This window comes from Hippichthys cyanospilos, chromosome 22, assembly GCF_059441005.1.
Source record: "Hippichthys cyanospilos isolate Australia breed blue-spotted pipefish chromosome 22, RoL_Hcya_1.0, whole genome shotgun sequence".
Lineage (NCBI taxonomy): Eukaryota > Metazoa > Chordata > Actinopteri > Syngnathiformes > Syngnathidae > Hippichthys > Hippichthys cyanospilos.
In genome coordinates, this window is record NC_142390.1 from 6,910,001 (window position 1) to 6,921,521 (window position 11,521).

The following is an 11,521-nucleotide window of genomic DNA, read 5'->3' on the forward strand; positions in this document are numbered from 1 at the left end:
TATAGTGGACATTTGTTTTTCAGCTGTATCTTTTGATTGATTGGACCTACCATAGTAAGTTCTGGTGTCCTCAAAAGAGGACATCCTGGCCTTGTCAATGATGTTAGTCATTTCTAATAAACAAATGAGAATTTTCCCTTTCCCCTGTTTAGCCTCTTAAGATGGAGCCTATTCATTTGTGTCCACTGTAGTGGACATCTGTTTTTGAGGTATATGTTTGGACTCATTGGAGCTATCCAACTAAGTCATAGTGTACTCAATAGAGGACATTCGGGCCTTTCAAATGATGTTGCATTTGTTTGGGTGGGATGCAAGCAGCTTTGCTGTCTTGCTGGGACAATATGGACACAACAGTGGACACAAATAGGCTGGAATTAAACAACAACAAAAAAAACTTAAATCGATTCAGGAAATCAGTATCAATGACCACCCCTAACCTACAATGTTCACCTGCATATTTGCGTCCACTTTTGTGTCCATTTTGTCTCAGCAAGACAACAAAATGAACTGCATACTACCCAAACACCACAAAATAAAGTCAAGAGGATATTGTCAATTCGATTCTTGTCCACGGGCTTACCAGAGCGTGCGCCCCTGTGCCGGTGCAGATAAAATCCTTGTGGCACAGTCGTATTTGGTAGTCTTGACCCTGCAGCGCGTCGCTCACGGAGACACGCACCTCCTTTCTCTCCAGGTTGATGTCATGCCAAATTCTTCCAGCTGCGAGACATTATTAGTGTCGGAGGGGAGCAAAAGCACACAACTTTTTTTTTTTAGGTGTACTCACTGATGCATTCCGGGACATTTCTTCTTAGATCTTTCCACGAGCAGTCTGTAGTGAGACCCATGAAACCATTTTGAAATATTGGTTTATTATGACAGGGACGCATGCACAACATGGATTGAGTGGTACTTTAATTTTACTATATCTAAATTGTGCCTTAAGTCTCGGTTCATGGTATCGATAATCTCAAGGAGTACTCGATACCTTAAAATAAGATCATCCCTTTCAAAACAATGCAGATTTTTTTTTAAAAACACAAATGTACCTGGAGCCACGTAGGTGCCGCTCCAGGTGATCCCACAGAAGCTTGGGAACGTGCTCACGGTTACTCTCACTTGCTGCCGCGGATAAACGTCCACGCAATTGTTCTCCACCTCCACCTATCAAGATACATCGTGATCGGTTTCAAACAATCAGAATTTTTCTTTTTGAGAGCTTCCTAGAAATGATATGTCTTGGTTGTCTTTGGTACCTGCATCCCTGCCATTTTCTGTCTGGACGCCTTGGAGATACTAATGAGTCGACACTTGGGCAGCATTCCTGGCGTCTCGGAACAAACAGACAAGCCGCGGATGGAGTCTGGGGAGAGAAAACATTCGTGGGAAAGGAAACCTCTAGAGAGCCAATATATTTTGCATTTTCACTCACCTTTCAAAGCCGACAGAATATTGTGTGCTATGTCTATTAAAATACGGTTGGTATCATTAAAAATTGACTTCCATTCTTCAGTTAGAACTGATGAAGGTAATAGCTGTGTTGTAAGTGTAGAAACTGCCATCCAATGGTCACCGTTAGCACTACAGTGCTCAACTAGCTTATACAGTGGACCCCCGGGTTACAGCATTCCTGGCTAATGTTTTTTTCATGTTGCGATGTGGAATACTGAGTTTTCATCCCCTCTTTACAGTATTTCCCTGCTTTGTGACAAAAACAACAGTCATGACCCTAGGGGCTTGGCTGTATTTGTGTTTTGTCTCCATCTGCAGGCATTTTTAGAGAATTGCACTTTTTTTCTGTTGCCGTCAATGCCTCCATGCAACGTGTCACTACAATGCTGGTCTGCTATTGGCCGGCGTCTTCTCACGAAGATGCTGGTCTGCTATTGGTCTGCCTAACTCATTTCAAAATGGCAGAATAGTAAAGCTTTGTTCTATTGTGAGTGGTTACAAAAGCGTATTTAGAGTGCATTTTACTGCTTAATTCAAACTTGAAAAGGTTAGACATGGGTCCCAATATTTCTAGTGATGTTAAAGAGAGAAAAGGATGATTTATATGGAAACAAAGCTGGAAATAATCAAGAAATACAAAGTACACTACCTTTACTAGGGAATATGGGCATAACAAGCGGCACTCAAAGGTAAATAAATCCATTCTATATTTTTCGTTTATTATGTTTTCTGATTGTATACATGTATATTATATATACGTAGCACTTACTATACATATTTTTAATATGTATGTACAATTTGAATGTTTTTACCTGAGGTTCTAAATGCATTAGCTATTTAACAGATTTGGATTGCTCGCCATACGGCGAATTCGCCTTACAAGCCCAACCGCGGAACGGATTGATCACGTATTAGGTAAGCATTAGTCAAGGGTGTCAGCTACCCTTCATAAAAAAAACAAAAAACACGTATTTGACCAGAATTGTATTATTTATGATTGTTATTACTATTTTAAAAGACATGAATGCTCCATCCATGGCAATGAATGAGTTAATAGTTTTTGGGTTAATTGAAAAAAAAAAATCGGTACATGGAGATCTAAATGGAATCATTCAAAATCTATGGCTATGATTGTGCAGATCCTAAAGAAACATTTTCCAATGTTTTTGACATACTGGCAAGGTGTAAGGTGGTCTTGATCTGAAGGTACAGGGAACATTTCTGCTTCCCCTCGCACATCATGACGGTAGAAAACGTGAGGTTGTGAAAAACGGAGGAAGCGTCGAGCCCGTCGGCGGGCTTCTGGCATGAAGGAGGAACAAAATCTAGAACAAAGAAGGTCATTTTCAACAAGATAGCAAAGGTTACTTCCTCCATCTTTACATGTAGAGTTCCTGTTCAACCAGACAGGATTTCATAGTGTGTGAACTCACAAGATGGCCTCGTCTTGCACTGAAGGCCCTGTGAGAAGAAAAGGTCCTGATTGGTCAGAAAGAAAATAAAAAAAAAAAGTAATCCTGCACAGTTAAATAACTTCATGTGATTGGGAATAAATACTGCACTTTCTTAGTATTTTGTACAGCAGTGAATTAATCCACTTTAGATGTGTGCAGTGTTTTGATTTTCGGGATTAACATGATAAAAGTAAAATAGCGTTGGGTTTATTATTGTTACAATACACTTATGAAACAAATAATACACGGAAAGTTCATTTTCAATTTTAGTCTGTTGACCTTTTTAACAAAATTTCCTGAAAACATCCTGTCTTCATGCAAATATTTTTTTGCAAGAGCACCATTTGACCTGAAATGAAATTTTGTACCTGAGAACACCTGGTGCCGCATGTCTTTATCCTCTCCACCTCCATGTGTTGTCCAGAAGGTCCGAAGAGTCCGAAAGCCGAGTGGCACATCAGCAAGACAATCCACAGGATCATCTCCACAGCAACTTCTTGTTACGAGACTTCCGCTCTTATTTGTGTGGTGAGTCAGCCCAGGGATTTTGTAGTAGTAAAACGTCTTCATGGGGGGGGCGGAGCTTGAGGGATGCGTTGCACACGTTTTCTGGAAAATAAAATAATTGGGAGATCTATTATTAGTCACAAAAGGAAGTGGTGTGATCAATGTGATTGTGTAACAAACCAATCATCAAAAATATGTTTTTGAAACCCACACTCACAAATGACTCCAAAAATGTTTTTCAAACGTGGCACACACACATTTTTTCACATGATACTGTATTCTCCCTACCATATAAAACTATTTCCTGGAATTGGAAACACTCAAATAAAACATGGAACACAATTCTAATCGGAGCACTTCTGGGAATCCAGAGGGCGGGATTTTTTTTTTTTTTTTGCCCTGATGTTTTTAACAACTCTGGGATTTACCGCTGATTATCATGACATGGCATCGTTTCCTTCATTTGATAACATTCATTGACGACAACGTGGAAATGGCGCCCTCTGTCTGAATGCGAGGCGTATTACAGGTGGCCGTTCCAATTACGTCATTGCATTAAATATTACGTCAGGCTTTTATAAGCATAAACACAAGGTATTATGTAGACACATTTATGGCCGGGATACTGCCTAGTTCCTCTAGTTTTTTTTTCTTTAAATCACCAATATGAAGCAACATGCTAAATTTTACCTTTTACAGCTAACAAATCGGTGCCAATGACAGAGCTCGCTGATTTTATAGGTCCAAGTGCTTCCAGTGCATAAACCAGACGTCTGTTTCATCTCTCCGCAGCATCTACGACCGGGAGGATTTATTCTGAACCTGCTGTCAGTTGCCGTGAAGCGCTCATCCTCTGCACGCTGCAAAAAATGCCACACAAAACAAACCAGTCAGGAGGAGAAAAGCAACTCACCGTGCACTTTGAAGTAACGACATTTTGAAAAATCTATGAATGTAGCTGCACATAAAATAAATGCTATTATGGACAAATATTAATTGGTGTTGGAGGAAGGGCAAAAGAAAGAACACATTTCGAGGGTGGTATAATTCTAGACACAGTGTTTTGATGAATAACGTGTGATACGAATCAAACAGCAAAATCCACCTTTTTTTCCCATCTCAGGGGCGGCCATTTTGCGATTTGTTTGTCGACTGAAGATGACATCACAGTTGCTCAGGGCTCAGGTTAGAATCAATAGCGGTGCTGAACCAAAACACAAAAAGGTGACGTTTTGAGTGTAGGTCATGTGACAAATCCAAGCTCAGCCGGAAGCACGAATTGCGAGCAAATTGCAAAATTTGGACTAAGGGGGACATGTTTTTTTTTTTTTTTTAAGGGGATCTTGACTTCTCCTTTAAAGTTGTCATTTGCTTTTGACCCTTCCTGTCTCCTGTAGTCGCGATGCATTTTTAATGAACTAGTAATTACACGTACGCCTGTTCACACATGACGCAAATGAAAGCAGAGGGCGCATTTCTTACAGCGTGGGTTTACGGAGGCGTCACGTGACTCACTAATTCCGCGTTCCCGACGCCCGGGATGTTGTCTCCGGCTCTCCATGGAGGTGCGCCCGGCGTCGCCTAAGCCATCCTAGCCGCTATTCCTCTTCCCGTCCCGTCCCCCGGTGCGAGGCGCCATCGATGCGGCATTGAGCGATCCACCGCGCGGGCCTCTCGTTCTCCCGTCGAGCCCTGTCGTCGAGCAGCGCGGCCGAGCTGGGGGGCAATCCGGGGAAAGGGAGCCGCGGGGCCGCGCACCGGCCGCCCGACACTCCGCCGCGACGCACCGCCAACATGCTGACCCGGGTCAAATCGGCCGTGGCCGGCCTCATGGGTGGGATCATGACCGGCGGCGGTTCGGGAGGAGGTTGCAGCCCCGGCTCGGACCTACCGCTCAAATTCCCCTATATGAGGCCGGAGTTCCTCGGACTCTCCCCGGATGAGATCGAGTGCTCCGCGGATCACATCGCCCGGCCCATCCTCATCCTGAAAGAGACAAGGAGACTACCGTGGGCCACCGGATACGCGGAGTAAGTCACCGCCGCATTGGCCCGAAGGCATCTCGGGGCTTTACTTTTTGGGGTGCATCTAGACAATTGATCCAGATTGGGCGCATGCGCAGACCCTTGCGGGCCAATAAGCCGCACCTGTTGTGAGCTCTTGTGCGTTACCCTTCACTCCCACTGCACGTCACTTGGCGTGCGTGTTGCATTGAACTGGCCAAGGGGCTAGAAAAAGACACGCAAATCACTAAGATCACAATCATATGCTTCATCTTTCAATTCCTCCAAGAACTTCATTTTGTTCCCCTTCCGAGGTATTGACAGGTTTTCACTGTTTTAGCCTAAAATCTAGAGCGGGATACTTTCATTACATTTACATATTTTGTCTCATCCAGAGTAAACTTAAACTACTGCATCTAGATCAACAAATAGTAATTCGCGATTAATAGGGACTGTAAAACCCTGCGGTAAATTGATTCCGAGTAGTCGTAGCCCCGCCCCCTTCACGGACGTTGCATGTATGTAAATAAAGTGTATAATACTGTAATGTTAGCTTGAGTTGGCTAAAAAGTCAACCGGTGGTAGTCTTCTTTTGATTGTTCGTAAAAACTGCACCAAAATAAAATGTGAATGGCCAAAAAGTCAACAGATGGTGAGCAAAGCATTCCTCGCCAGTAGGTGGCAGTAGTCGTCTTATTGTTGAAAAAAAAAAACACGCCAAATTAAACGTGAACGACTTTTCAAAACAGCCGGTAGTTTTTAGGTCTTTTTTTTTTTTTTGGTAAAGGACACATGATTTACGTCATAATTTAGCATATTTAAAGAAACAATGTTGCCAAAAAAATAAAATCTAAAATAATTTAGAATATTTTTGTTTGTATAAAATGAGATATAAGAAAAACGCTGCGAAAAGCACATTGTTTTTGGTTCCACAACCAACTCTGCTGATTCAATTTGCTCGATCTGTCACACTTGGAGGAGAAAATTAGATCTTAATGTTAAATGGGCATGCAAAAGTGTTCCTTTTCAACAGCAATGGCAGAGTTACTTACAGATATGATATCCGAATGGATAATGTTTGACAGTACCATTCACTGTTGGGACTTGGAATTAAAACAATGTGTTTACATTATATAATGGCACATATACTGTAGCATCAGCCCCATGCATCTGTGAGTCAGTGATGCTGCCGAGCACAAAACAACCCACAGTCTGAGTCTAAAAATAGTCATGCTAATTTCCTTCACACACCCTCCAGAGATAGCGGATAAGCAGGCAGGGCTCACTTTGATGTCACCCCCAGCCCCCCTCCATCGTTTTCAACAGCAAAGTTATCTCGAAATCTATGACCCAAATATAAATAACCATTTATCAGAAGATAACCAATCTATTCAAGCAACTTTCAGTCCCCCGTACTATACATTTTTCTCCAGGGTGATTAATGCAGGAAAAAGCGCTCTGAATGAGGATCAGGCATGCTGCGAGGTGGTGGTGGTGAGGAGGCGGCCAATGAGCTACTGTCCCCCCTCGACGCCCAGCAAGACCCCTACGGCCAAGAGACGCAACTCCCTGCCCAACGGCGAAAGCCTGGGGCTGCGCTTGGACAGCAGCACGCTTGGGGAGGTACATAATTCACTCATTTTACATGAAAACATTTCAATATCAGATCTAACGATGACTATTAAATTTGTTTTATTGTAATGTTTGTTTTTTGCACTGCTTTTTTGAAAGAACAAAATATTAGTTTCACCCATAAGGTTTCAAAGAGGAATATTGAGGCACAGTACCAAAAGAGTACCAGTAAAAGGTGGAGAACCACCACTATAGAGGATAGTTAAACATATAAAAATAGAGATGAAAATGATTAAAAAAGCATGAATTAGAAAAACATTGGACTGAGAATTGAACCCTGGGGGACACCACAGCAAACAAGACCCAGGCTCCACATTTCTATTTGGATTTCCAGGAGACCGAGGGACTGGTGTTCCACTACTGGGCCTTGTTTGACGGCCACGCCGGATCCGGGGCCGCCGTGGTGGCCTCCCGCCTGCTCCAGCACCACATCGCTTGTCAGCTGCAAGCCGTCATTGAGATCCTGCACAACGCGGCCTCCCCGCCGCCCACCATCCTGGGCGAGGAGCCCGACGGCAACCACTACCTGCAGGGCAACACGCCAGGCCCCCACCAGCGCTCTCTGACGAGGGCGGCGTCGCTGCGGGGTGCGGCAGGGGCGCCGGGCTCACCCAGCAGTACGCCCCCGCCGCCCCGCTTATTTGCTGAGAAAAAGATCCAGCATGAGAGCTTGGTGATCGGAGCAGTGGAGAACGCCTTCAAAGAGATGGTAGGCTCCCCTGCAGCTTTCTAAACCTGAATGCGCTAAACCCAATCCCAGAGAATACGAACACTTGTTTTGTATGTGCAGGATGCACAGATCGAGAGGGAGAAGCAGGGCTACAACATCACAGGAGGATGCACGGCTCTCACAGTGGTCTACATGCTGGGGAAGCTGTATGTTGGCAATGCAGGCGACAGCAGGTCCGTCTACATTTAACTCATTCACTGCCATTGACGACTATAGACGTCACAGATCGTGAATGAGTTCAGTGTATGTTTCTACCTAATTTTGATATTTTGTGTCTGACTGACAGGGCCATCATTATCAGGAACAATGAGATCGTTCCGATGTCAACGGAATTCACGCCGGAATCTGAACGACAGAGGCTGCAGTTCCTGGTGCAAATCAGTTTTGTAGCAATTGAAAGTTTTCGTCTTGAAATATAGAAGAAAAAAAATACTTTTGCAATCTTTTTTGCCTGTGCATCCGTAGGGTTTCATGCAGCCTCACCTGTTAGGAAACGAGTTCACGCACCTGGAGTTCCCGCGGAGGGTCCAGCGGAAGGAGGTGGGCAAGAGGATGCTCTACAGGGACTTCACCATGAACGGATGGTAGGCAGCCTCTGATTTCAAAACAAGCAACGTGTGTGACAAACACCCAAAAATTTTACAATGTGGTCCACAATAAAAATAAGATTGACACTTCTGATCTAAAGAGTCCCCCCCCCCCCCCCCATTCTCATTGTTTTGTAGACATTCCCTTTAGTGCAGCTCCATCTCGTGGATGCAAAATGCAACCCCAGTCACTACTGTAGCTTCTATTCTATGCGCCTTATAATGCTTTGCAGCCTATATATGAAGTGGGCCATTCATTGAAGGTGCGCCTTATAGTGTGAAAAATACAGTAAGAGCAAATTAATTGGAGAATAAAGCAACATATTTGGCTAAATAAATAATTATGTATGTACGTAGATATAGTTTTTTTAAACTCACATGACAAAAGGATTCACAAAGAGACAAATACATTATACTCACAATCTTTGCTTTGAAAACAGGGCTTACAAGACCATTGAGGACGAAGATCTAAAATTTCCGCTGATATTCGGCGAAGGGAAAAAGGTCAGGTTCACTGCAGATTTCAGACTTAACGCGGAGTTGCGACTGAAGGAGCGAGGCTTGATTTTCCAGGCTCGAGTGTTGGCGACCATCGGCGTGACGCGTGGCCTCGGCGACCACGACCTCAAAGTTCACGACTCCAACATCTACATCAAGCCCTTCCTGTCCTGCCTTCCCGAGGTGAGCGCTGTTGGGGAAAAAAAAAAGGTGCAATGTTCTTCTGATCAGCAATAAAGCAAGACTGGGTTGTCGGGTTCACATAGGTGAAGGTGTACAACCTGACGCAGTACGAGCACGGTGCAGATGACGTCCTGGTGATGGGCACCGACGGCCTATGGGACGTCCTGTCCAACCAGGAAGTCGCCGAGGCAGTCTCCAACTTTCTCGCCAACTGTGATCCGGATGACCTTCACAGGTTTGGCTTTTTTTTTTTTTTTTTAATAGAATTAATTAGTTAATTAAAATACATGTAATTTATTTAGTGATTATTCACTTATTTGCGTACTTTTTTAGAATTTTACTCATCTTTCAAGGCCAACAGAATATTGTGTGCTATGTCTATGTAAATATGGGCGATAACATTTGTAAGATTGACTTCCATTCTTCAGGTAGAATTGATAGCTGTGTTGTAAGTGTGGAAACACTGCCATCCAATGGTCACAGTTAGCACTACAGTGCTCAACTGACTCATATTAGGTAAATTTGTCAAGGGTGTTAGCTCTTTTCCACAAAAAATGTATTTGACCAGAATTTGATTATTTATCATTCTTACTATTTTACAAGACGAGATTCCTCGTCCATGGCACTGAATCTCGTCTAACAACAGATATTTTTAGCCAGTATTTCGATCCAGCAAAGCCTGTAACTGTTTCAACATCTTTTTATGTTTTATATACACACTCAAACTGTTATTAAAATATTGTGAGAAAAATGTGGAAGAAAATAACCAAAAAATTATCAAAATACATATAGTATACATATAGGATGCACAAATTAAAAATAATGTAAATTTCCATTTCTGGCTCACGGTTAGGTATACAATGGCAGCGCAAGATTTGGTGATGCGGGCGCGCGGCGTGTTGAGGGATCGAGGCTGGAGGATCACCAACGAGCGCTTGGGCTCCGGGGACGACATCTCAGTTTTCATCATCCCCTTGATGTACGGCAACCGCCAGCCCTGAGCGGCAAACGGGGCACCTTGGAAAAGTTTCCCCGTGATCCTTTTTGCACATGTTTTTGTTGGCATTTTCAGCACAAACAGGAGCTTATTGTCCTGTTAGGGCCACAAAACCCGGCTAAAGTGACTCAACTAAGCGGCATTATAACCTGAGGGACTGCAGCTACACAATGTGGACTAAAGTTCTAGGCCAGTGTTCCTCCTGAGTCCATATAGTCTAGCTTTTTAGGTGCTCGCAAAATAACCGTAAAAAGAAATGACATTTTTTCTTGTTACAAATTAGCATTCCGGGATCTACTTTCTCAATGACTGCAGTCTTGCTTAAAAAAAAAAATCAAAGAGAGTAAATCAACAGCGGTTAAAAGATCAGAGTTCCTCTGAAAACTACGCCCCTTAGAGCCAGCCTCTTCATTTGTGTCTTTAGTTTTTGGTCCTCACTCGAGGACATTCTGGTCTTTCTAATGAGGTCTCGTGGTGGACACAAATGAATATGCTGGCTCTTTGAAGGATATCATGTTCCATGGTAATTGAATGGACTGCATTGATTGCACTTTAATTTGACCAACATCACTCAAAAATTACATTTTAAGAGGGGGAAAAAAAAAAAGGCTTTTTGTGCATGCATCATCATGTAGGGAACAAACGTACCCGCCGCATCAATTGAATTCGTATTCTTGTAACTTGTCGTATGGCTATATTGAGTGTCATTGTTTAGTTTAAGTTGAGGGGTTCCTTTTCAAAATGTGATTTGTTTACCGTCTCAAAAAGAAATAATGGCGTAATAGTGGATCGGAAAGATGTGGCGAAGGAACGATGAGGAAAGCCATAGTGTCATGTTCAGTCTCCTCACACATTTTTCCTCCTGTACATCCCATCGAGAAATATATTTCAGTGGATTTTACATGATGCATTCGGTTTCCTGTTGTCGGTCATGGCAAAGATTTCTTGAAAGCCTGTTAATGTATCCTCTGATGTGTAACATATCAGGGGCTCGTGTTGAATGTTCATCCTCGCTTGACTTGTCATTCAGCCTTCATTTCTATCCGTTAGATGAATGTAAGATTTTTTTTTTCTCGCCCCATTGTGCCACCCAACTTGTGCACATCAACTCAGGTTCAATGTTGGGTCAATCTGGTTGTTGCAAAGCATGTACATCTTCAAGGTTGGTGTATTATTCCTTCATGACACAGCAGATGTAAATATGAGATGGCAGCGTCTATTGTTTGCTTTCCTCACTGAAGTTGCTGTACTTGTTATATGAAATAGCTGTTTTTTTTTCTACTTTTAGCAAAAACAGCCACGAGTGGGGATGGAAGTGGCCTCGTGACTTTCCTGCTTTGTGAATGTTGACTGTACCTTTCGTATAAGGTTCCTCCAAAAGTCCCCAAAAAATTGTTTCCTTAACTGTGCAACACTACTGTTGCAAGGAATGGGATGAATTAAAAGAAAGAATTAAATGTGTTTTGCTCTCAATTTCT

At 43.0% G+C, this 11,521-nt stretch overlaps 2 protein-coding genes across 5 annotated transcripts in view; one reads left to right on the forward strand and one right to left on the reverse strand.

Moving 5' to 3' along the window:
- Nucleotides 1-5,492, reverse strand: part of il17rel (interleukin 17 receptor E-like) — a 12,682-nt gene extending 7,190 nt beyond the window's left edge. Inside the window, exons 1-10 of one of the 3 annotated variants that reach the window (XM_088405981.1) lie at nucleotides 4,929-5,490; nucleotides 4,519-4,617; nucleotides 4,104-4,273; nucleotides 3,275-3,515; nucleotides 2,886-2,913; nucleotides 2,628-2,777; nucleotides 1,257-1,363; nucleotides 1,050-1,164; nucleotides 788-832; nucleotides 581-720 (exon numbers count right to left, since the gene is read on the reverse strand). In XM_088405981.1, the coding sequence (XP_088262107.1) occupies nucleotides 581-720; nucleotides 788-832; nucleotides 1,050-1,164; nucleotides 1,257-1,363; nucleotides 2,628-2,777; nucleotides 2,886-2,913; nucleotides 3,275-3,388 (699 nt within the window). In that variant the 5' untranslated portion in view covers nucleotides 3,389-3,515; nucleotides 4,104-4,273; nucleotides 4,519-4,617; nucleotides 4,929-5,490. Of the gene's footprint in view, nucleotides 1-580; nucleotides 721-787; nucleotides 833-1,049; nucleotides 1,165-1,256; nucleotides 1,364-2,627; nucleotides 2,778-2,885; nucleotides 2,914-3,274; nucleotides 3,516-4,103; nucleotides 4,274-4,518; nucleotides 4,618-4,928 lie in introns of all 3 variants that reach the window. The other 2 variants (XM_088405983.1, XM_088405982.1) reach the window with 2 other exon arrangements.
- On the forward strand, nucleotides 4,823-11,504 carry LOC148405685 (protein phosphatase 1H-like). 2 transcript variants are annotated; one of them, XM_088405980.1, is made up of 10 exons: nucleotides 4,844-5,443; nucleotides 6,850-7,039; nucleotides 7,383-7,757; nucleotides 7,839-7,951; nucleotides 8,065-8,149; nucleotides 8,244-8,362; nucleotides 8,806-8,869; nucleotides 8,939-9,046; nucleotides 9,130-9,281; nucleotides 9,900-11,504. In XM_088405980.1, the coding sequence occupies exons 1-10, from the start codon at nucleotides 5,208-5,210 to the stop codon at nucleotides 10,045-10,047; spliced, it is 1,590 nt and encodes a 529-aa protein (XP_088262106.1). In that variant the 5' UTR covers nucleotides 4,844-5,207; the 3' UTR covers nucleotides 10,048-11,504. The 2 variants fall into 2 exon arrangements, with proteins under 2 accessions (XP_088262105.1, XP_088262106.1); XM_088405979.1 differs by having other exon boundaries at nucleotides 4,823-5,443; nucleotides 8,806-9,046.
- The last annotated feature ends 17 nt before the right edge of the window (nucleotides 11,505-11,521 follow it).

What these genes read in the sequence shown, in the direction of transcription:
- LOC148405685 (XM_088405979.1), top strand. Translation starts at nt 5,208, where the DNA reads ATGCTGACCCGGGTCAAATCGGCCGTGGCCGGCCTCATGGGTGGGATC. An exon ending in GACAGAGGCTGCAGTTCCTG is followed by an intron (nt 8,150 to 8,243) that starts GTGCAAATCAGT and finishes GTGCATCCGTAG; the next exon opens with GGTTTCATGCAGCCTCACCT. An exon ending in TCCTGTCCTGCCTTCCCGAG is followed by an intron (nt 9,047 to 9,129) that starts GTGAGCGCTGTT and finishes GGGTTCACATAG; the next exon opens with GTGAAGGTGTACAACCTGAC.